This window comes from Rhinichthys klamathensis, unplaced genomic scaffold (assembly GCF_029890125.1).
Source record: "Rhinichthys klamathensis goyatoka isolate OS25496 unplaced genomic scaffold, OSU_Roscu_1.1 h1tg000018l_1, whole genome shotgun sequence".
NCBI lineage: Eukaryota > Metazoa > Chordata > Actinopteri > Cypriniformes > Leuciscidae > Rhinichthys > Rhinichthys klamathensis.
Window position 1 is genome coordinate 4609289 of NW_026606569.1, and position 24891 is coordinate 4634179.

The 24891-nt window shown below is 41.8% G+C and overlaps 1 protein-coding gene across 1 annotated transcript; it reads left to right on the forward strand.

The window, feature by feature from the left end:
• Nucleotides 1-590: 590 nt before the first annotated feature.
• LOC130070029 (tripartite motif-containing protein 16-like) lies at nucleotides 591-23247 on the forward strand. Its single transcript, XM_056234291.1, has 6 exons — nucleotides 591-1309; nucleotides 11078-11173; nucleotides 11261-11494; nucleotides 17361-17520; nucleotides 17668-17715; nucleotides 22569-23247. The coding sequence occupies exons 1-6, from the start codon at nucleotides 737-739 to the stop codon at nucleotides 23093-23095; spliced, it is 1638 nt and encodes a 545-aa protein (XP_056090266.1). The 5' UTR covers nucleotides 591-736; the 3' UTR covers nucleotides 23096-23247.
• Nucleotides 23248-24891: the final 1644 nt, after the last annotated feature.

The following is a 24891-nucleotide window of genomic DNA, read 5'->3' on the forward strand; positions in this document are numbered from 1 at the left end:
CCAGGCATACGTACTAGCAACTTTGGTAGGGGAATGCTTTGTTTAGTACCATGGATTTAACATCCGGGTACTACAACATCCCTTTACATCAGGAGGATAAGAAATTTACAGCCTTCAGCTCTCCTCTTGGGTTGGATAAGTACAACCGCTTAACACAGGGTCTTTGGAACAGTCCTGCAACGTTCATGGGTATAATGTTAACTATTTTTGTTGATGAAAATTTCATGAGTTGGCTCTGTTACTGTAATGCTTAATTTCCAATGAAGACCAAGATGAAGATAGTATAACACCAGGTTAATTTAAATAGATCCAATAGACAGCCAACATGCAAGAAAGTGTGCTTGTGCACAGACAATACCAGACCAGGAGTGCAGGAGAGGGAACAACTTAAGAAGGAACACAAACTAGGATAATTAATCACACACAGCTGACACATATGAATTATTGTAATTTTTGTATGTACCAACACCCCCTTCCAAGTGTTGGTTTTTGCACAGGTCAATGAAATTTTGGGCCAAATTGTTTCACAGGACGGAGTGGCAGACGTAAACACAATGCAGACGGAAACCCACTACACTAATATTGAGGAACCTGCTTTACAGATTTGCAGACACATGTTTTTCACACATCACTCAAACACAGAACCAGGAAACAGGAAACTCTTCAGTTCAGAGAAACTGAAACTGAAGTGCAGTTGAGCTGTTGTGTGTTTGTGTCTCTGTATTCAAGCAGTAAAATGGCAGAAGCCAGAATTTCGCAGGTTGACTTCCAGTGTTCAGTGTGTCTGGATCTCCTGAATGATCCAGTGACCATTCCCTGTGGACACAGTTTCTGTAAGATCTGTATTACAGGCTGCTGGGATCAGGAGGATGAGAAGAGAGTCTACAGCTGCCCTCAGTGCAGACAGACCTTCAGTCCAAGACCTGTTTTAACTAAAAACACCATGCTGGCTGAAGTGGTGGAGAAACTGAAGAAGACTAAACTTCCTGATGACTGTAATGCTGAAGCTGGAGATGTGCAGTGTGACGTCTGTGATGGAAGAAAACGCAAAGCCGTCAAGTCCTGTCTGGGGTGTCTGGAGTCTTACTGTCAGAGTCACCTCGAACAACATGAGAGTTTCGTTAAAAGAAAGAGACACAATCTGACTGATGCCACTGGACGACTGCAGGAGATGATCTGCCAAACACATGATAAACTCCTTGAGGTTTTCTGCCGCACTGATCAGAAGTTTATATGTTTGCTGTGTACGATGGATGAACATAAAAACCACGACACTGTATCAGCTGCAGCGCAGAGGACAGAGAATCAGGTATGAACTTTAATCTAGACACTGATGAAAAAATCTTGACACTATTTATATTGGCACCCATATGATCAGGAAACATCATTCACAATGCAGACTTCAGCAGAAGTGAACAGAAGCTGCAAATGGACTTTCACTGCTGAGCGTATTAGTGCTCCACATTAAAAATATGGTTAAAATCTACAGTAAACATATTTACAACCAAAAACTTTTGTAAAACAGGCTTTGATGAAGCAACAGAATAACACAAGTTAAACGCAGCGTCAGACAAAAACACTTTCTTTTTAGTAAATCTGTCGTTTATAGCTTCACTTCAGGCTTTGACTTCTGTTCTGTTTTCAAAATCAATTTTTGATGGAAATGGGATGCCTGTCTTCATGTAAATTAGAATGACTGACTGATTCCTGATCAACATTTTATAACTGATGGCAGTTATTAACAGATGCATGAATTGAATTGGCTAGGCAAATAGGATCTGGCAGGGCAGGACACAAGGGGATAATTTGACGACGATCTGGCACAGGACTGGAAACACAAGGATAAATATAGCTGCAAGCAGCAATTATAGGGGCCAAGCACAAGCAGACGATTAGACTTGCCAACATGGCTGAAAGTGTCAGACCAACTGCAACAATGAGCAATTAAAGACATTTAAACAGGATTTTAGGCGAAATGGCTGACAAATCATATAAACAGTAATTAAAAATATGATTTAATGGATTAGCACTTTCGACCAATAAGTGGCGCAGTTACGAAATTGATGTGATGTTGTCAGAGTGAGGTGACAATGACACATACATAGTTTGGTGTCAATATGTCAAGGCATTGCAGAGATAAAGACTTAATAGTCATTTTGGCATCATGCCTCAACTTTGCTGCTGCGGTATACGAAAACATTTTTAATCTATCAACACGAAATCCATAACTTTTAGTCGTATCATCTCACGGTCTGGAGATGACACGGTTCTATTTTGGTGAAAATCAGACAAACGGTCCAGGAGGACTTTGAAAAAGTAGGTATTGAATGAAAATCAAGATGGCGGACAGGAAGTTTGGCTGACTATGGGAAAAGCGGTATCTATGTTTTCGGCATAACCGATGGAATATATTAAGACCAGTGTCATTACATTAGGCAAATTTATTCAAAAGTTATTAGCATTTTTGGAAATTTAATTTTAACTTTTGACCAAAAGGTGGCGCTGTCTCAAAATATTTTGAGTACCTTCAGGGCATGCTGCTGATGGCACATACTGAGTTTCGTAATGTTACACCAATGCATTAATTAAGTATAGCATTTTAATCATAATACTGTGTTGAAGTCAATGGCAATTTCATGTTTTGTTCTATTATAGCACCAACAAGTGGCACAATCCCACCATTGTTTGCACGTGTCCTCAGAGTGAGTCCATACATGTTTGTGTCAAATTTGGTGAAAATATCTCCTTTCGTTTTGGAGTTATAGACATTTATATAAACACATAAAAAATGATCCACACATGACTTTGTTTGCATTTTCATGCCACTTACTATTAATATTTTGACATTTGGGCAGTAACATATAGCCAACGACCTATGTTTCCAAACTTCTGACGGTGGTTACGTCTCGACGGTTTCAAAGATATTGCTAAATGCTTTTTAAAGCGCTAAATCTCAAAGCTACACAAACCGTAAGGCAAAACCTAGGATGTTTGATATCTTTGGACTCGGCAAGGATTAAGGAATCTAAGGAGATGACTCCCGTGACAATCAGTCAACCGGTTTCAAAGATATTGCTAAATGTTTTTTAAAGCGCTAAATCTCAAAGCTACACAAACCGTAAGGCAAAACCTAGGATGTTTGATATCTTTGGACTCTGCAAGGATTAAGGAATCTAAGGAGATGACTCCCGTGACAATCAGTCAACCACACCCAGAGTAATAAGCATTTGAACATTTAATTTTACCACTAGGTGGTGCTGGTCGAAACTTCTCAGGCTCCTTCAGGGCATCGTACTGATGACCAATACCATTCATGCATTCAGAAAATACAGCATTTTGGTACTAAATTCAAAATGGCCGATGCCTAAAATGGTCGATATGGAAAAAAAATGGATATCAGTCGACTCGATATGACGCCTTGAATCTAACGAGACCACTTTTATGATTTTTGGACAAACTGTTCAGAAGTTATTAGCAAAAACAACCATTTTTCATATCTCCGGAGCAGTAGGTGGCACTGCGCCGAAATGCAAAGTCATGCTTGTGATGACATGTACCAAGTTTGGTCAGAATACGATAAAACATTGCAGAGATACAGCCTTGCGTCTGTTTTTGCAAGTGCTAAGTAAAAATAGTTTGCCCGGTATTCAAGAACGGTTTGATGAGTCGACATTAATTCCATGACTTTTTGTCTGCATGTTCTGGAGATAATCTGGTTCAATTTTCGTGAAAATCGAAAGTGAAACTTTGGACAGTTGGTGATGCTAGAGTAGTTGTTCTCAAAGGGGGTGTTGGAAGCAAGATTTTTTAATGGGGGCGTTCAGGTGTTTACGAGTTTAAATATAACGCAAATTTTTGTTCATTTACTTTTATTAATTTTAAGCATTTAGTAATTTATTTGTAATAAACACTTTAAGTGGGCTATTAAAAAAGTGTTAGGACTATTTATGTTAAATTATGTTGTAAAACATAGGCGCAGAGTGTGAGGTCATATTGTGTGTGAGCGTCTATGGTGCGCATAGAAAAAATTTGTCAGCAGCCGCTCAAAAAACAAACATTCGTCCGGAGGCGCTCTACTCCTGACCACATGTCCACCGTCAGTGTTGTAGGTAGGCAGTAGGCAGGTTTTTTTCTGTTCATTTCTATTGCATTACGATTGAAAGTATCAATTATGTCAAAAATATGATGTGCAGCCAAGTTCGGGTGTGTGTATGCTGTTAAAATGAGTGTTCTCACCGATACGCTTGCTGTGATTCGCGGAGTTTTGATGAGTTGTATTTTAATGACTTGATATTATTTCTTATTCAAAAATGCCCCCCCAAAAAAAACAGCACCCCCAACCTAAAACATTTTCCCACGCCCCTGCCAAAGATCGAGGCAAGACAAGATTAAACATGCTTGCAAAATAATTGTCTAACATTCTAAAATCTTCCAGTTTAATGTGACATGTAAGCTATGTATAATTTCTTTTGCAACGACAATATTATTTTTCCAGTAAAGCACTGTCTAGAATTCATGACTAGAATCATGCAGCGGAGAAATGGAAAGTTGACAAGCCATTAAAAAGTATTGGCTTAAGAAACACTTATATATTTTCAATAAATCATGTTCCCATTCACTCAGGCGACAAATTTTTAAATTAAACTAAATTCTATTTATAAGGTAAAACTTTTTTTATTGTATTTATTTTTTGGCATTAACTGTCATGATCCTGGTTCTTTCTCTCTTCTTTTCTGACTCTGCCTCCATCTGCTGGTTACACGCACTCACACACAAACACCTGTTATTACCCACTCATCTCTTTCAGCTGTTCCTTGTTATTTCATCCCCCTCACCTGCTCTCAATCGCTTGTCATTAGTCACTCTATTTCTAGCTTTCTCTTTCACCTCTTCTCTGTCGGATTATTATTACCCGTCACGTATGTTGCTAAACGCTTGTGTTTCATCTACAGATGATCAGTCCTGTCCTGTCTTGTCTGGTGCTGTTAATTATTTAGTGCTGTACGTTACCTGATTTGTGCTGTGTCCAGTGCCGTGCCGTGGAGAGTTGCAGAGGGCTCTACGCCCCACCAGCAACCCTGCTCTATTCTCTCACGATCCTTCTGGACCTGCCACTTGAGCATCACTCTGCCTACCAAGAATCTTTTGTGAACTTCCTTTGTTAAACGGCCGTGGCGGCTTTGCCTTGTTTCCATTAAAAGACTGTTTTACCTGCTTTAAGCCTTTTGGAATCTCTTCTTCACCGCACGTGACAGAATAATCCGACCAACATGAACCCAACGGAGGAGCATCCTATCCAAGCTGCTGTGGAGATCCAGGGAGCTATGCTGGGTAAGCACGAAGAGGAACTCTCCGCTGCTCGTCATGCTATGGAGACGCTGGCTTCCCAGATGGCTGATCTCACCAAGCAGTTTCATTATTTCCGTATGGACTCCGCTAGATCTTCCGACGGCCCAGAGCCCCGTGTGAACAACCCCCCCTGCTATGCGGGTGAGCAGAACGAGTGCATGTCATTTTTGACCCAGTGTGAAGTTATTTTTTCGCTTCAACCTCTCACCTATGCCAAGGAACGCTCTCGGATCGCTTACATCATCTCGCTTCTCAAGGGACGGGCTCGTGAGTGGGGAACGGCTGTTTGGAGCTCTGATGCAGACTGTTTAAGCCACTACTCCCTATTTAAAGAGGACATGTTAAAGGTTTTCGACCGATCTGTGCATGGTCCCGAAGCCTCTCGTCTGTTATCCACCCTCCGCCAGGGAAGACGCTCGGTCGCAGATTTCTCTGTTGAGTTCCGCACTCTCTCCACCTCCTGTGGGTGGAATGAACCCGCGCTAGTGGCACGCTTCATCGAGGGTCTTAATGCCGAGATCAGGGATGAGGTGTTGGCTCGTGAGACTTCTTCTCATCTCGACCCCCTTATCGACCTGGCTCTCCGCGTGGAGAAATGTTTCGAGTTACGTCGACGCACTCGCAGCACTGTAGCTTCTCCTCTCCCTTCCTCTATGGTCAGCGCTTCCTCCGCCCCCGTGGCAGACCAGGAACCGATGCAGCTGGGCGGGATCCGTATCTCCGCTGCTGAACGCCAGCGCCGCATCGTCAATCGGCTATGTCTCTACTGTGGTTCTAACAGTCATTTTGTTACCACCTGTCAGTTAAAAGCCAACGCTCACCAGTAGAGAGAGGGTTACTGGTGAGCGCTTCCTCTCTGCACCCTCCGCTGCCTTCTCGGACTACTTTTCCGGTTCACCTCCACTGGTTCAACTCTTCCGCCTCCTGTCAAGCCTTGATAGACTCTGGCTCTGAGGGGAACTTTGTGGATGAGACCTGGGCCCTCGACCACGGTATTCCTCTCGTTGATCTTCAGGACCCCACCACCGTCTTTGCCTTGGATAGACAGGTCCTTGCCAGGGTTCACCGTGCTACTGCCCCTATGAGTCTCACCGTTTCCGGTAACCACCGTGAGACTATTTCTTTTTTAGTTTTTCACTCCCCTAATACCCCTGTTGTGTTGGGCCATCCTTGGCTTGTTGAACATAACCCCCAGATTAACTGGTCCCTAAACTCCATTCTCTCGTGGAATCTCTCTTGTCATGTTAAGTGTTTGATGTCTGCTGTTCCTCCCGTGTCTTCTGTTTCTGTTTTCCAGGAGTAACCAGGTGATTTGTCAGGAGTTCCCGAGGATTACTTCGATTTGCGAGCGGTCTTCAGTCATTCCCGAGCCGCTTCTCTTCCTCCGCACCGCCCCTATGATTGTAGCATAGAGCTTCTTCCAGGCTCCACCCCTCCCCGGGGAAGGCTTTATTCCCTCTCTATTCCTGAGCGTCAGGCGTTAGAGAAATACCTCTCCGAGTCATTGAACGCAGGTACTATTGTCTCCTCATCCTCTCCTGCCGGTGCGGGGTTCTTTTTTGTGAAGAAAAAGGATGGCTCTTTACGTCCCTGCATTGATTACAGAGGCTTAAATGACATAACGGTTAAGAACCGCTATCCCTTACCACTTATGTCATCCGCCTTTGAAATCTTGCAGGGAGCACAGTTCTTCACAAATCTGGACCTTCGCAATGCCTATCACCTTGTTCGCATTAAGGAAGGAGATGAGTGGAAGACCGCCTTCAATACTCCCCTCGGTCACTTTGAATATCGGGTTTTACCTTTCGGTCTGGTCAACGCTCCCGCAGTCTTTCAAGCACTGGTCAACGACGTTCTCAGAGACATGCTTAACATTTTTGTTTTCGTTTATCTCGACGATATCTTAATTTTTTCCCCGTCTCTCCAAGTTTATGTGCAACACGTTCGTCAGGTTCTTCAACGACTTTTGGAGAATAAATTGTTCGTTAAAGCTGAGAAATGCACGTTCCACGCCCAATCCGTTACCTTTCTCGGCTCGGTCATTTCAGCCCAGGGTATTAGTATGGATCCGTCCAAGGTCCGCGCTGTCACTGATTGGCCAATACCTGACTCCCGGATTTCGCTCCAGCGCTTCTTGGGTTTCGCCAATTTTTATCGACGGTTTATTCTGAACTTTAGTCAGGTGGTGGCTCCCCTTACCGCACTTACCTCTACCAAGACTCGTTTTTTTTGGAGTGACGCCGCGCAGGCGGCTTTTGATCGCCTTAAATCCTTGTTCTCGTCTGCACCCATTCTCATCTCCCCCGACGTTTCCAGACAGTTTATTGTGGAGGTTGACGCCTCGGAGGTGGGAGTGGGGGCTATTCTCTCCCAGCGATCACCCGCTGACGAGAGAGTCCACCCCTGTGCTTTCTTTTCACACCGCCTGTCTCCATCCGAGCGCTATTATGACGTGGGTAACCGCAAGCTTTTGGCCATTCGTCGGAGAGTGGCGCCACTGGCTGGAGGGGTCTTTAGTTCTGTTCGTCGTCTGGACAGACCATCGTAATCTTGAGTATATTCGTACGGCTAAAAGACTTAACGCTCGTCAAGCTCGCTGGTCACTTTTCTTTGCGTGTTTTGATTTCATAATCTCCTACCGCCCCGGCTCCAAGAATCAGAAGCCTGACGCTCCCTCGCCAGTTTACCTCCCCCGAGTCCAAACCCACTGATGAGGGGATTCTTCCTCAAGGATTGGTGGTGGGTGCGGCGGTCTGGGGAATTGAACGTATTGTTAAACGCGCGCTCTCCCATTATATCACGCCTCGTCTCTGCCCTAGGGGGTTACTATTTGTTCCCCCTTCCGCTCGCCGCGCCGTTCTCCAGTGGGGTCACTCCTCGAAGCTGTTTGCGCATCCGGGAGTTAGGGGTACAATTGCCTCCATTTCACAGAGGTTCTGGTGGCCCACACGGGAACGAGATATTCGTTGCTTTATTGCGTCCTGCTCGGTCTGCGCTCAAACCAAGGTCAGCAACAGACCGCCTGCGGGTCTCCTCAGACCCTTACCTATTCCGTCGCGCCCTTGGGCACAGATTGCACTTGACTTTATTACAGGGCTTCCTCCGTCCGGAGGAAATACTGTTATCCTCACTGTTATCGATCGCTTCTCTAAGACGGCTCGTTTTGTCCCGCTGCCTAAATTGCCCTCCGCCAGAGAGACCGCTCAAAATGTCGTCGATCACATTTTTAAGATCCATGGTCTCCCCGAGAACGTCGTGTCGGATAGAGGTCCACAATTCTCCTCCCTGTTTTGGAAGGAATTTTGTCGCCTCATCGGAGCCTCTGTTAGCCTCTCCTCCGGTTTCCACCCTCAGACCAATGGACAAGCTGAACGCGCAAATCAGACCATTGGACGCATTTTACGCAGTCTTGTCTTTCGCAACCCCGCTTCGTGGTCCGAGCAACTCCCGTGGGCAGAATACGCTCATAATTCCGCCCCCTCATCTGCCACCGGGCTGTCGCCGTTTCAATGCTGTCTGGGTTACCAGCCTCCCCTTTTTCCCTCCTCAAATCCCGAATCTAACGTTCCGTCAGTCAACACTTTTATCCAACGTTGCAAATCCCGCTCTATCACTCGCCGAGCCGCTAACAAACGCCGTGTCAAGAGCCCCCGCTATGTCCGCGGTCAGAAGGTGTGGCTTTCCACTGTTAATCTCCCGCTCCAGTTCTCTTCACGAAAGCTGGCTCCCAAGTTTATCGGACCTTACCGCGTCGTTAGGGTTCTTAGTCCTGTCTCTGTTGAACTCAGGTTGCCATCCAATCTTCGTCGCGTCCATCCCGTGTTTCATGTCTCCTGTCTTAAACCCGTAGTCCGTCCTCCATCTTGTCCGGTATCTGCTCCTGTCCGCGTTGAGGGCTCCCCTGTCTATCAAGTCCGCAGACTCCTCGATGTTCGTCCCCGTGGTCGTGGCCGGCAGTTTCTTGTTGACTGGGAGGGGTATGGTCCTGAGGAGAGAAGCTGGATCCCCGCCCGGGACGTCCTGGACCACTCGCTCATTGACGACTTTTACCGCTCACGCCAGTCCTCCTCCTTAGGTGGAGGCCAGGGGGCGCACTTTGAGGTGGGGGGGGGGGGGGGGTACTGTCATGATCCTGGTTCTTTCTCTCTTCTTTTCTGACTCTGCCTCCATCTGCTGGTTACACGCACTCACACACAAACACCTGTTATTACCCACTCGTCTCTTTCAGCTGTTCCTTGTTATCTCATCCCCCTCACCTGCTCTCAATCGCTTGTCATTAGTCACTCTATTTATAGCTTTCTCTTTCACCTCTTCTCTGTCGGATTATTATTACCCGTCACGTATGTTGCTAATTGCTTGTGTTTCATCTACAGATGATCAGTCCTGTCCTGTCTTGTCTGGTGCTGTTAATTATTTAGTGCTGTACGTTACCTGATTTGTGCTGTGTCCAGTGCCGTGCCGTGGAGAGTTGCAGAGGGCTCTACGCCCCACCAGCAACCCTGCTCTATTCTCTCACGATCCTTCTGGACCTGCCGCTTGAGCATCACTCTGCCTACCAAGAATCTTTTGTGAACTTCCTTTGTTAAACGGCCGTGGTGGCTTTGCCTTGTTTCCATTAAAAGACTGTTTTACCTGCTTTAAGCCTTTTGGAATCTCTTCTTCACCGCACGTGACATTAACTAATGCTAATGCCAAAATTAGACAAACATTTGACCGTCATTTATTTTTCAGTGCGTTTGTTTTACAATATATGGCTATTACTGTCATGGGATTAATATTATAACTATTATTATGTAGTAGTGTAATGTAGACAGACACAACTAAAAGAGGTTTGAATTTTCCTTTGTTTAATTTGCACACTGAATATGGGTTGGAGCTTTTAATTTAGAACTCTCAAAGTGCACCAGATTGATGGATTTAACATTAAAATGCACAAAATTTTCTTTTGGGGTGGTCAGGGACCTGGATATTGGATAGGGGCGCTGGCCCAAAAAAGGTTGAGAACCACTGCGCTAGAGGGATTAATTTGGAGACTCCAAATTTGCTATGGTGACAGATCAGACTGTCCTCTATATGTGTGCCTAATTTTATAACTTTCCCGCAAGCGGTTCTATGGGCTGCCAAAGACTCCCAGAGCGGAAGAAGAAGCAGAATAATAATAAGAACGCCAACGATTTCAATAGGTGCCTCCGCACCTTCGGTGCATGGCCCCTAATAAACAGTGAGCAAACAAGGCAGGTGATTAGGGAAAACAGGTGGGGCAAATTAACCAATGATCAGATAACAAAATGGGTGCATGCTGCTCAGCACAAGACAAAACATAACATGAAAGCACGCAGCCGATGGAAACACGAGTCACGTGCTACACAGAACACAACATCTCACGCAGCCAGAAGAACGAACGGCCAGAGTGAACTTGAAACCGCATGCTCACACAACAAGACGGAGTGCACGAGAACGAGCAAATGCTCATCCTGTGCACTCACAACAGAATACAAACATGCGGAGCATGAATGTCCGAATCCCGACACAGAACCGAAACCAAGCTAGACATGAGTGCTGGAATCCGAACACCACGCTTCGAACATGAAACAAGGCACACAAACAAGAGAAGGTGTGTCAGGGCTATGGCACAAAACCAAGAATAAACTAGACCAAAGTGACAGAACCCTGACAGATATGTGACAGCATTATAAACTGACATCTCTTTTATTGATTTGTGGTGCAGAAGCAGCTGAAGGAGACGCAGAGGTCGTTCCAGCAGAGGATCCAGCAGAGAGAGAAAGATCTTCAGCAGCTGAGAGAGGCTGTGGCGTCTCAAAAGGTGAGTCTGGAGAAGAAGAGAAATTTGAGAAGTCTCAGTCAGGACTCACTAAAGCTCACTGTGTGATTGTGATGTGTGTCCTAACAGCGCTCTGCACAGACAGCAGTGGAGGACAGTGAGAGGATCTTCACTGAGCTCATCCGCTCCATTAAGAGAAGCTGTTCTGAGGCGACACAGCGGATCAGAGATCAGGAAAAAACTGCAGTGAGTCGAGCTGAAGGACGACTGGAGCGACTGGAGCAGGAGATCAATGATCTGAGGAGGAGAGACGCTGAGCTGGAGCAGCTTTCACACACACAGGATCACATCCATTTCCTGCAGGTAACGGAGATCTAGAAGTACAGGATCATAGTGAACTTGAGCAAGAGACTCATAGGAACATTTCATTAGAGTAGAATAAGCTGTTGACTGCAATGTTGCCTGGAATTCTGTTTGTTGTGTTATCATGTGATTTGTTGTGATCATCTTTCTTTAAGATAGACTACACTAGTGAATGCATTTCAGCTCTGGAAATCTCTTAGGAAACATGTTCTGAGCTCTTTCTTCTGGGAGAAATATTTAGCTGCCAAACTCCACTAGTGCAAAGAACAGTTCAGAACATCCAGAACATATAAACTTTTTTTAACCAAATTTCCCTTCTGATTTCTTGCATCATGGTGGTAAGATTTCCCTTCTGATTTCTTACATCATTTCTTACCAATTTTGAGTAATGTTCAGCAAAGTTGCTTCAGGTGATCTTCAAACCTGATGGATGTGCAATTTCATAATTGTTTGACCGTTCCCTTGAGGATCACACCCATGAGAATCTCCATCTAGATCACATTGTGCACTACCCAGATGACTCCCTGTAGGCCTTATATCACGCCGACCTCAAGAGATATTCTGTGAGTAAGTGGAGTTGGTACTCTCCAGCTGTGGTTCCCCCTGCACAGTGGGTGAAGAGGAGGAGGATCCCTAATACAGTGGTCCTGGAGCTAGCACTCATTGACCTACATATTCTGGAATGGACTCCTACTCATGTTACCAACCTTGAGGTCTCTTCTTCCCCACCTCTCCCACCAGGCATAATGGACTCTCTGGTTCTGAATAATTCCCTGGCCCTCCTTCCTCTGCTGGTCCCACCCAGCCTCCTGGCTCTTCCCTTTCTGCTGGCTTCATCCAGCTTCCATCCAGGATTTACCACGGACTTCCGGACCTCTGGCTGCGCCTCAGCCCTCCACCCCTTTGGCTTGACGGGCCTCCCATTTTTTACTCCGGTTCCTCCTTCGTCCTTGCTCCCACCGGATCTGCCTTTGTCTTTTCTATAATTCTTTCATTTCAATTTACTCAATACAGCTAAGATGATGACTGATGCATTTTATTTTGATAATGGGTAAAATTTTATAATAACGTTTAATTAGAAGTTATTTTTACATTATTAGTTAATGGTGAACTAATCATTTTCAAAACATGGCTATACGTCTATAAATGATTAATAAAAGATTAATATGTTGTAAATTATCTTTAAAAGAATAGTAAATCATGAAATAATCAAACAGATCATTACTAGATGATTAATGTTATTAAGATGTAATTAGTTGATATATTAATCACTTACAAATCATCATCATCAATCGGCTGCAAACGGGAGGTTTGCAGTCGGTCACCAATTTTCTCCATTCCCTTCGATCTTTGGCCACTTCCCTCAGTTTGTTTGCTGTAGCTGGTCTGTCCTTGTTAATGAGCTTGCCAATGTATTGATGGTACAGTTTATGTGGTCTTCCTCGGCCTCTTTTGCCGTGTCGTTCTTGTGGTGCATGCCAAACATATTTGTTTATTAAGTCGTTCTCGCTTCTTCTGAGGCAGTGGCCTACAAATCTCAGCTGCCTTTGTTGCACTCGGAGGACGAGTTGGTCGCGGTCGACTTGCTTGTAGATGTCTTCATTCCTGATTTTGTCTAGACGTTTAATGCCGAGCATTATTCTGTAGCAGTTGGTAGCGAAACTATTGAGCTGGTCTTTGATCTTACTGTTGATGATCCAACTCTCGCAACCGTAGAGAAGGATTGAGATGCATACGGCTTCAAATATGTTGATCTTAAGTTCGATTGGAAGAGTCTTTGCCTGAAATACGTTTTTCATCTTCCAAAAGGCCCCCATGCTTAGCCTTTTCGTGCTCTGACGTCTGATTCTGTAGAGGCTATTTGACAGCCGAGATATTTGAAGTTCTTGGTCCACTCGATGTTCTGACCATTTAGCTGTATGTACTGGTGACATTTCCATTTCTAGGCCAGCATATTGTTTGTTGCTTAGTGCTTTTGTCTTGCCTAAGTTGACTTCAAGGCCTAATCTCCTGGCCCACTTGGCTGTTGTTGTTACAAATCATTTAAATATTTATGTTAAAATCGTTTTAGGATCATTATCTCAATAAACAATGGGTAATCATTAACAAATGATGAACAAACCATTAGTAAATGATCAGTATATTGCGGTGACAAATTTTGACAAAATAAGAGGGATCATGCAAAACCCAAGTAATTTTTTTATTTAGTACGGTCCTGAATAAGATACACTATATTGCCAAAAGTTTTGGGACATCTGCCTTTACATGCACATGAACTTTAATGACATCCCATTCTTAATCCATAGGGTTAATATGGAGCTGGACCACTCTTTGCAGCTATAACAGCTTCAACTCTCTTGGGAAGGCTTTCCCACAAGGTTTAGGAGTGTGTTTATTGGGGTTTTTGACCATTCTTCTAGAAGCACATTTCTGAGTCGACAAGGCCTGGCTCGCAGTCTCCACTCTAATTCATCCCAAAGGTTTTCTATCGGGTTGAGGTCAGGACTCTGTGCATGCCAGTCAAGTTCCTTCACACCAAACTCACTCATCCATGTCTTTATGGAGCTTGTAACAACCTTTTGCCTAAGGCTGTGTTAACTAAAACGCACAATGGGGTTCTTTCTGAAAGATTGAACAGATTAACGCTAACAACCTATAACCAATGACAAACAGTATCTTTGGTCTACCAGCATCAAAATAAACATGCATCAAACAATAATCCATATATGCTCACAGTATGGTGCTTTATAATTTCACACATTAATACCCCACACAAACCCACAATAGTTCAATGTCCTTTTTCTTCTTACCCCCAGTCCCAAAGTCAACCTAAAAGTCCAAACTTACCGGCAGATATTTTGTCCTTTACCACGACGAGTAAGAGAGAGTGAGTAATCCAAGGCCGATGCCGGTAATTTGTCCCATGACGTAGCAAACACAAAAAATAGTAATCTACAAAAAAGAAAGTCTCACCAACTCCAGGAAATAATCTCTCCAAACTCCGATGAGTAAATCCAGCCAGCTGTCCGGGAAAGTTCTTTTGACGCGTCCTCATTTTGGTAACACGTTCGATTTCCCTCCCAATACAAACAGCGTTTCGCTCATATCCAGTTCTTTTTTCCAGTCAGGATCTTTCTTTTACTTTTTTCTGTTTTCCTCTACCACCACGAGAAATCAGTTTACAATAACTAATCGCATGCAGCACTCAGTACGGCCGCGCGCCTCTGCTCGATACACACACACTTTTTTCTCTCTTTTTCTTCCTTCAGCCCGCCCCCTATATATATAAGTTTGGGTGCGCGGTGATCAAAGGTAACAGGCGTCTAGGTCGAACAATATCCTCATTCAAAAACCCCCATTCTATACCATCACACACAGTGGAAAATACACAAGACAAATACATATAAATAAATACATATACGTACATAATCACTCCGATCTTATATGAAACCCACATACATAAATGCCATCAATTAAATACTTAAACTCTTTGATGAATTTTAAGTAATAGTACCTAAACTAATGTGGCAGTGTCACAAGCTTGCTTTGTGCACTGGTGCGCAGTCATGTTGGAACAGGAAAAGTCCATCCCCAAACTGTTCCCACAAAGTTGGGAGCATGGAATTGTCCAAAATGTCTTGGTATGCTTCCTTTCACTGGAACTAAGGGGGCAAGCCCAACCCCTGAAAAACAACCCCACATCATAATCCCCCCTCCACCAAACTTTACACTTGACACAATGCAGTCAGGCAAGTACCATTCTCCTGGCAACCGCCAAACCCAGACGCGTCTATCGGATTGCCAGACAGAGAAATGTGATTCGTCGCTCCAGACAACACGTCTCCACTGCTCTAGAGTCCAGTGGCAGCGTGCTTTACACCACTTCACCTGACGCTTTGCATTGCACTTGGTGATGTAAGGCTTGGATGCAGCTGTTCGGCCATTGAAACCCATTCCATGAAGCTCTCTATGCACTGTTCTCAAGCTAATCTGAAGGTCACACGAAGTTTGGAGGTCTGTAGCTATAGACTCTGCAGAAAGTTGGCGACTTCTGCGCACTGTGCGCCTCAGCATGCGCTGACGCCGCTCTGTGATTTAACCTGACCTACCACTTTGTGGCTGAGTTGCTGTTGTTCTCAATTGCTTCCATTTTGTTATAATACCACTAACAGTTGACCGTGGAATATTTAGTAGTAAGGCAATTTCAGGAATGGACTTATTTCACGAATGGCAACCTATCACGGTACCACGATTGGATTCACTGAGCTCCTGAGAGCGACCCATTCTTTCACAAATGTTTGTAGAAGCGTCTGCATGCCTAGGTGCTTGATTTTATACAACTGTGGCCATGGAAGTGATTGGAACACCTGAATTCAATGATTTAGAGGGTGTCCTTTTGACAATATAGTGTATTTTACATAATACTTGTATTATGTAATACATAATACTGTGTGTTGTTACCTGGATGATCCACGACTGTTTTCTTTTGTTTTGTGATGGTTGTTCTTGAGTCCCTTGTTTGTCAGTTAAACTGCCCAACGTTCTTCCGAAATATCTTGCACATTTTTTGGTTTTCCAGCATCTTTTACATATTTGAACCCTTTCCAACAGTGCCTGTATGATTTTGAGATCCATTTTTTTCACACTGAGGACGATTGAGGGACTCAAACACAACTATAAAAAAAAGAAATTATTTGAAGATCAAGGTAAATTGTAATTGATTTGTGTTCCAGGAACATGTTAAGTATCTTCTGTTGCTTCTGAAGGGCAGTACAAATTTATATATTTAAACAAAATAGGAAAATTTGGACATCTTCATCCTGTTCAAAAGTTTTCACCCCCCACATATAAGGATACCGTTACCTGGAAAAAAAAAAGATCTTGTGGCCACGACTTATTACTACATTCCCACAAGTTAATATGACTTTCCCACAAATTAATAACTCATGGCCACGACAAAACTAAGTGAACCAAACATGTCCCCTCCCGGTCCCCGTAGTTTATAATTTATTGATGTATCATGAAGTTGTAAGACAAACATGCAGGTCTGTTAAAGCACTATTTTTAAGAAGCATAATTTATTAGATTTCAAGTGAATAAACATTTATGAATGACTTACTGTCAGGAGATTATTTCATGATTTACTAAATTTTATTTTTAAAGATAATTTACATCACATTTGTAAATCGTTAGCATACCACTTATTAATCGTTTATGAATATAAAGTATAGTCATGTTTTGTAAATGATTAGTTCAATTAATAACTAAAAATGTATAACTGAACATTATTGTAAAGTGTTAGCAGATAAAGTTAGGATTATTTCAAATAAGATAAACTTTGGTATATTGCTGACCTTTTATTTCAACATGTGAATGGATCATTTTCATGGTTTCTGGACAAATGTTTTTCTTTTTAAATGTGGTTATAACCAACCCAACATGGTATTTTGCTGTAGCTGTCATTCATTTTTTTAATATATAATTTCAGTATACACTAAATATTTGGATTCATGTTGCAGTCTTTCTAATAACATTTAAAAATGATATCTTTCTTATGCTAATATGTGTCTTGTACTTAAATGTTTTTAGCAGATGGTGATTTTCTGCTAAAATGCAGTGTTACAGTGTTAACTATTCCACCTGTGTCTAGAAACAACCATCAATGTGACACCACTGATGCACTTTATCTGTTACATTTATGTTATTAGCAGATGCTTTTTCATCCAAATGATTTCCTAGAAAGTTCACATATAGTGTAAATGGCAAACGCTAGAATTTGTAGCTCTAATATTATACAATGAATTTGAGAAGAGCTGGATTTAGGAGAGTTGTGGAGGTGATGAGCTTTTATTTCTGTTTTCTGTAGAGTTTCCAGTCTCTCTCAACTCTTCCTGAATCTACAGATATAAATGACAATCCCTTCAGTTCTCTCTTCTCTTTTGATGGCGTGAGAGAATCTGTCCGTCAGCTGAGAGACAAACTGGAGGATTTCTGCAAAGTGGAGCTGAATAAGATCTCTGACAGAGGTAAAGTCCTGGAGATTCTGCTCTCAGAAATTATCCTCCATCATCTCATAACATGTAGAAGATCATATTAGAAATGTCTTTGGAACATATGCAGGGATCATTTTCTCTTGACATAATCACACTCTTCATGTCTGTTGATTTCCACAGTCACTTTCACCAACATTGTTCCCAAGACCAGGAACGACTTCCTACAATGTAAGTCACTAAGAAAACAAGCAGAAAAACTCACCGAGTGTGTTCATGTTCTTCCTGTAGAAGGTGAAAGAAAACATGACACAAAATGTTTAGAGTTGATAATGTAAATGATGATTCGCACAGAATATCTGGTAAACTGTCCTGAGACACTACTGATATATTGAACATGAAGAGTTCAGCTACACTGAAAAAAATAACACTGAGTAACACTTTATTTTAAGGGTCCATAATTATGTGGTAGTGAAGCATTAACACACCCATGATAATGGTTAACTATACATAAATTAAATGCATATTTGCCATTATTTGTGCTGTAGTTAAGCTTTAACAAACCAGCAATTAATAATGAACTAAATATATATATTAAGGGCATATTAGCATTATTTACAGCTTATCAAACATTTGAAGGATAAATAAGCGTTAATAAGCCAATAATTAATGGTTAACTGAATGTACGTCCGTGCACATTCGGATAATTTGTTTTCTCGTTTTTGTCTTCGAAATGGAATATTTAATTTGTACATGGGCGGGAATAAAATGTCCCTTTCCGCTGATTGGTCAACCAAAGATCAAGCTGTCCTGTCATCAGTTCTTATTCAGTTCCGTGCAACAGAATAATAGTCATCTGATACAGTTGTAGAGATTATTATAGAGTCAAAAGCGACACTAATAAATGGCTCGACACAAAGCGTTCCGGGGCAGAGCCTAGACAGGGCTTTCTTCTTTGTACACATACATTTTTTGGAAGGTAGGTTAAATAATAAAATAACTGTATATGATATTTGGCTGGCTGATGACTCAATATGCTCCAATACTCACCATGACTCGTGATTCAATGCCAGTCCAGAGGAATGCCGGAAAACTGCATTTAAAAATCCATTTCTTTAAAATTATTCAGTTTATAAATAGACAGCATAGGCCAATTATTAACAGCTTTCCCAAATCATATGTCTGCTATGCTATTACATATTGATAATGTAAACAACCATGTGTATTCGTTTACAGTTGCAGTTAAAATGTTAATGTAGTGCTAGTCATTTGTCCTGCATTGGTTATTGATCAGTTTTGCATGAATTATGAAACTTTTTCAGTAGTTCTCTGGGAAGCATTAAAAAAATTGTAGTTATTGATTAGTTAATAGTGAACTACCACTTTCATCTGTGCTGCACTTTCACTTTCATTACTTACTAGTTCGTTAATCAGAGTTTCTTGTTAGTTAATAATAGTTACTAGATTGTTAATATTGTGTTACTCATTGGTTCTTGTGTAGTTATTCATTAACGAAGGAACTGTATTCTAAAGTGTTACCCGTTTTTTAAAATGCATTTTTTTGCATTTGTATTGCTTTACTACTTACATAATTATAAAATAATTATGTAAGTAGTAAAGCAATATCATTATATTATTTAAATCTTAATTATATTTTTAGGTGGGCGGCAACCCTCAGATAAGGGGGGTCCTGACCCCCCGACCAAATCCCATGATTTCCGCCTATTATCATGGCAATCGTATTGGCCAGCAACAGCCTATGACATCATACTAGTGCGACCAGGAAGTATATAAGAGGCGCCCAGAGAACGTCATCCACTTATCATTTGAGTGTCACAGTATCTGGTTGTGTTTTCACTGGGTGTCCACTAGAGGTCCCTTCCTTCCTCTATCCATTCACTCTAGAACCACATTTCCCATAATCCTTGTTTGTTCCCATCACTTGTGCTTGCACCCAGCTGTTCCCATTTATGTTGTTAGTGTCTGTGCATATATACCCTGTCTGTGTTAGTTCATGTCACGGAGTCATTGTATTGTATGTCACTCGTCAACGCCAAGGTCTGTTTCAAGTCTGTTTCTCGTTTGTTCTTGCTTGTTTTGTTTATTTGTTATTCGGACGGATTAAAATGGTTTTCGACACTGGCACGGATGAGTATGATTCTGATTATTTAGATTACGACTCTTGCATGGATGACGATGATTTGGATTGCCCTGACTATCATGTTGCTGCTTTTGGATCCACCCAATTCTCCGCTAGCGATCGTGACAGAATGACTCCGTCCTCAAATGGGTCCAGCAGCATGAACATTTTGCAGGCGTCTGCTTTTGTGGCTCGGCAAAGGGAGGAGGCCATGACGCTCAGATTTCCTAAAGACTTTTCGTTCGATGACAGAGAGTCCTTTAGAGGAGAGCGTCTGGCCAGATTTTCGGGGACCCATGGAGCTCGCAGATGAGGAAGTACTAGAGGGGAGTCCCGGACTCAGTCTCTACTTCGGTCTTCCTTCGACCATGATCCGGTGACGCGCAGCCCAGAACAGCTGGGTGCAATCACAAGTGATGGGAACAAACAAGGATTATGGGAAATGTGGTTCTAGAGTGAATGGATACCGGAAGGAAGGGACCTCTAGTGGACACCCAGTGAAAACACAACCAGACACTGTGACATTGAGGGGACTATGCAGGCAGCCCAGAGGCATGGCAACGAGACGCAGTGTCTCGTTCCCTGTTCTCAGGGAACAAGGGTTACAGTTGTAACCCGAGACGTTCCCTTACGAAAGAGAACTCGCACTGCGTCCTGAGATGCTTATGGGGATCAAAATAGCCGTGCCGCCATGCTGAGAGGAGTGCATGCCAAAATAATGTCTGAGACTAAGCACTTTAATTGCAGTTTCAAGCAGAAGTGCCAAAACCACTCACCCCTTCTTGTCACACACTAGACTGTCAGTGACAATACTCCCTATGGCCACTGCCCGAGCTATCATGCCACAATAACCTCAGTAGAGTGTGGCTTCAGCTTAGAGAGACTCTCTAGAGAGAGGAAGCCAACTCACCCAACACACTGATTATCAAGGCGGCCCCCAGAGCGCTGAATGCATGACATATCACTGTCTGGTTTAGATAAGCGCTTGAAACCAACATTTTCACTGGGAACAGATTCCTTTAAGGGAATATGGCCAGGGGCCTAACAGGAACCCTGGCCTGTCACTTTTAGGGGACAATATGTCAACCCCCATAGCCACCAGGGAGGCTGACCTGGTCTGCCCTGAGATCTAGTCTAGCCAACAACCTGTTTGTTTCCTAAGCAAAGCCTCTTACCATTACTTGCCTCTTACTTACATGGTGTTAGTGGTGAATTATTAATTTTTTTTACTTTCCACCAGGCTGTCAGAGTTGATGCAATTGTAATATTCTGAAAATAGAGCATTTTCTTAATTGATTTTGGCATCAAGTATTTTTGCACCAATTTTGTTCCAATTATATCCATAAATTATTATGATTGTTTTTGTGAATCCATTTATATAAATATTGTAGCTGGTTTGTTAAAAAGTAATATTGAAAATTTGGAGCTTCTAGGCCGCCTTGTGACTTTGTCTTTTGTAATTTTTCCAGAGATATTTTAGGTGTTTTGTTCTTTCAACTGAAGTGAGAGGTTAATGAATCAAGCGATTTCAACTATTTATCGATGGGTGTTGTTGGAAGCATTGAGAACAGATAGTTGACTTGTGGTAAAGTTTTAATTTTAACTGTAGCAATGGGGCCGATAAGTGATAGTGATAGGTTAGTCGAAAGTTTTAAATCATCTCCATTCTTTTGGCATTTTATCTAGTGCTTTATGGAGTTCATTATGAGTAAGGGATGTATCTAATGCATTTGCCTGTTCTTTTGACATTGTTGGTAGTTATAGTTCTTTTAGAACTAAATCTATTACAATTTATTTTAAGGTGTCATTGTTACAGTGTAATTATACATTTAAGTACGGAGTAATATTAATTAATACTATATACTCACTATAGGGTTAGGGTAGGATTGCATGGAATTATGCATAATTTACTGTTATTACTATAAGTACATGTAACATTTAACATATGTAACAAGAACACTGTAAAATAAAGTGATACCAAAATGGCAAATATTCCTTTATTCCGTTACTATATGTTTAGTTAATCATTAACTACTGGTGTGTAAATGCTTAACTACCCACATTATTATGGACCCTTAAAATAAAGTGTTCCCTAACATTGATTACCTGTTTTGTTTTTCAGATTGAACAGACAAAATAATTTTGAGATGTCATCATTTGAAATTATTCTGTACACTCAAAAATTGTTTGTTCAATGAACTTAAATTAAGAACAACTTTTCCACACAATTAGTTTAGGTCTGTACAACAAGACTAAAACAAGTTCATTTAAACAAATAATGTTCTGTTGAACCAACCAAATAGATTTAAGTTACTGATTTAAATAATAACTATCAAATGCTAAAGACACATACGGTATGAAGAAGTAAGAAGAGACTCGTCTCAGTGCTGGCATGAGTGCAGTTTTTGCTGATTGAGTGAAGCGACACATGATGTTTGTCATGTCGCCTCTCACAGCCTGAACACAAACACTCTTCTGAACAAAACTGACATAACTGAAACGCTTTTACATATTGAACATAACTGAACATTAAACACTAACAGGCATTTCCCTCAAAAACACTTCATTTCAACATTTACTCTCCTGGTCAAGACCTAAGCAAAGAATGCTGGGAACGTCTAGGTTTCGACTGTAACCTTTGTTCCCTGAGAACAGGGAACGAGACACTGCGTCGATGACGCTATGCATGCTGGAAACTAAAAATCCACTGCCAAGTTTAAGTTAATTCAACACTAATAATTCATATATTTTAAATGGATTAAGTAAATTTCAGTTTTATATATTCAAGTGGATTTTACACAATACAATTAGGTAAAGACAAAATGTTCAGTAATTGTGTGGTTTTAACTCATTTTAATTGTTTAACAAGCACCAAAAATAATTTTTACAGTGTACATTAAAACATCAGATTCATAATTCTTCTGTTATGTTTTATCTCCATCAGATTCCCATCAGCTCAATCTGGATCTGAACACAGCCCATAAACGCCTCCGTCTGTCTGAGAGGAACAGAGTGATTAAATTCACTGACACTTTCACAGTCCAGCCGTATCCTGATCATCCAGACAGATTTGATGCGTGTCCTCAGGTGTTGTGTAGAGAGAGCGTGTGTGGACGCTGTTACTGGGAGATTGAGTGGAGTGGTGATTATGTGTTAATATCAGTGTCATACAAGAGCATGAGCAGGAAGGGACGGTGTAATAGGTGTCGGTTTGGATATAATGATCAGTCCTGGAGTTTGTTTTGCTCTTCCTCCAGATACTCAATCAGACACAATAACATAGAGACTAAACTCCCTGTAAAGCCCATCAGCCGTAGAATAGGAGTGTATGTGGATCACAGTGCAGGAACTCTGTCCTTCTACAGCGTCTCTGACACAATGAGCCTCATCCACACAGTCCAGACCACATTCACTCAACCGCTCTATCCTGGGTTTAGGGTTTTTTCTAAATCATCAGTGAAACTATGTTGATGAATCAGAATAGACTGTAGAGAGATTCTACCCATAATGCTTTGAACTGCATGATAAATCAGTGACTGTCACACGCTGGCTTGACTATATAATCCAAGATAAGAGGCTTGATGCAGAAAGACAATGAACACTTATATTTAAAGCTGCAGTCCGCATTTTTTCCTCTTTGTCGCCATTTCTGTTAGAAATCTGCAAATGCAGTTATTCGCGGAATTATCAACAATCGCGAGTTGTAGTTCGACACGGCACAGCGCGGATGAACACATTGAGGAGACTGTGAGGCTGTCAGTCACCGCCGGTGTCGATACTGGCATTCAGAATCACAGATTATTCTTTTTGGAAGTATGACCAACATAATAATTTTCACCGGAAAATGTCATCTGAACAAGTAAGTAACATCCACTTTTGTTCTGGTTCTGACATTGCAGTAAATCGCACTGATTAAATCAAAAAAAAAAAAACGCTTATCACGCAAAACCATACAAATTATACTTTGTTCTCAAGTTATTAATGTTAACAACGTCAGCAGGCATTGCGTGACTACATGTAATGTCCTTCCGATATTATCCTTGTTTTCGCATGGGGCCGGTTGCAGTCTCTTCTTTCTGTAGCCACTCCGAAGTCCGAACAAAGTCTTTTGGATTTTACAATGGGTGAATCTCTAGTTGTCACTGGTGATCGTCGTTTGAACCTTTCTGGATCCGCCATCAAATTGATAAGTTTAATTATATCAAGTGCTGTGAGAAAAGGCTATAAATCTCCACCTCTAGCATCCTCACACACAATATAGCCTACTAGCCGAGACTCCTTCTTTATGTGTACAGATATGTGTGTGTGCGATGTGTGTGTACAGATGTGTGTGTACGTAATGACGCAAAGACATGCTCGAATCTCCCGCAGAAATCCACCAGAACCACTGGAATTAAAACATTATTACAAGCTTACCGTTTTGAATCGAGCTCAGGCAAGCAGAGAGTTATGAACACTGGCTGGTTATGTATTTTTTTCAAATATGTATTTTGGATAATTTTTAACCCCCAAAAAGCTACAGAATGCAGCTTTAATAAACACCAGGGATAAACACCAGCAGGAAACATTAAACAAGACAATGAATATAACCCTCTGGGGTCGGAAGGAACGCGAACCTGTAAACGCCCTCATTACCTCAAAACACAGCACCAAACTTAATCAGTCCTCTGCGTTTCCTTGAGTTTGGAAGACATGCTGTGAGCTTACATTGGATTTACCTCAGAAGAAGAAGAACGCGATTTAAAGATAAGACAGATTTTAAGGTACGAAATCATTCTGAATTATATTAGTTAAAGTGTTGTTGCATAAACTTTACATTGTAGTTGAACTGTTGCTAGACTAAAAAGTATGAAATCGACGGAAACGTGTTGAAATTTTAACTATAGACAGGTAGGCAACCTTTAAATGCTAAATAAATATACATGTTGTTATTGTTAAAACTTCATTTGAAATTTGACACCGCCTGTTGTGTATGTTTCTGAAAAGTCATGAAGTAAGTGTGATGTGTAACTCATATATGTATGAATAGGTAAAGAGCAATGTATTTTTAGATATACCATGTTGCTTAAGAGAGATGAAGCTTGCAAAACTGCTGATAGCTGTAATATATATATATATATACACTCACCTAAAGGATTATTAGGAACACCATACTAATACTGTGTTTGACCCCCTTTCGCCGTCAGAACTGCCTTAATTCTACGTGGCATTGATTCAACAAGGTGCTGAAAGCATTCTTTAGAAATGTTGGCCCATATTGATAGGAT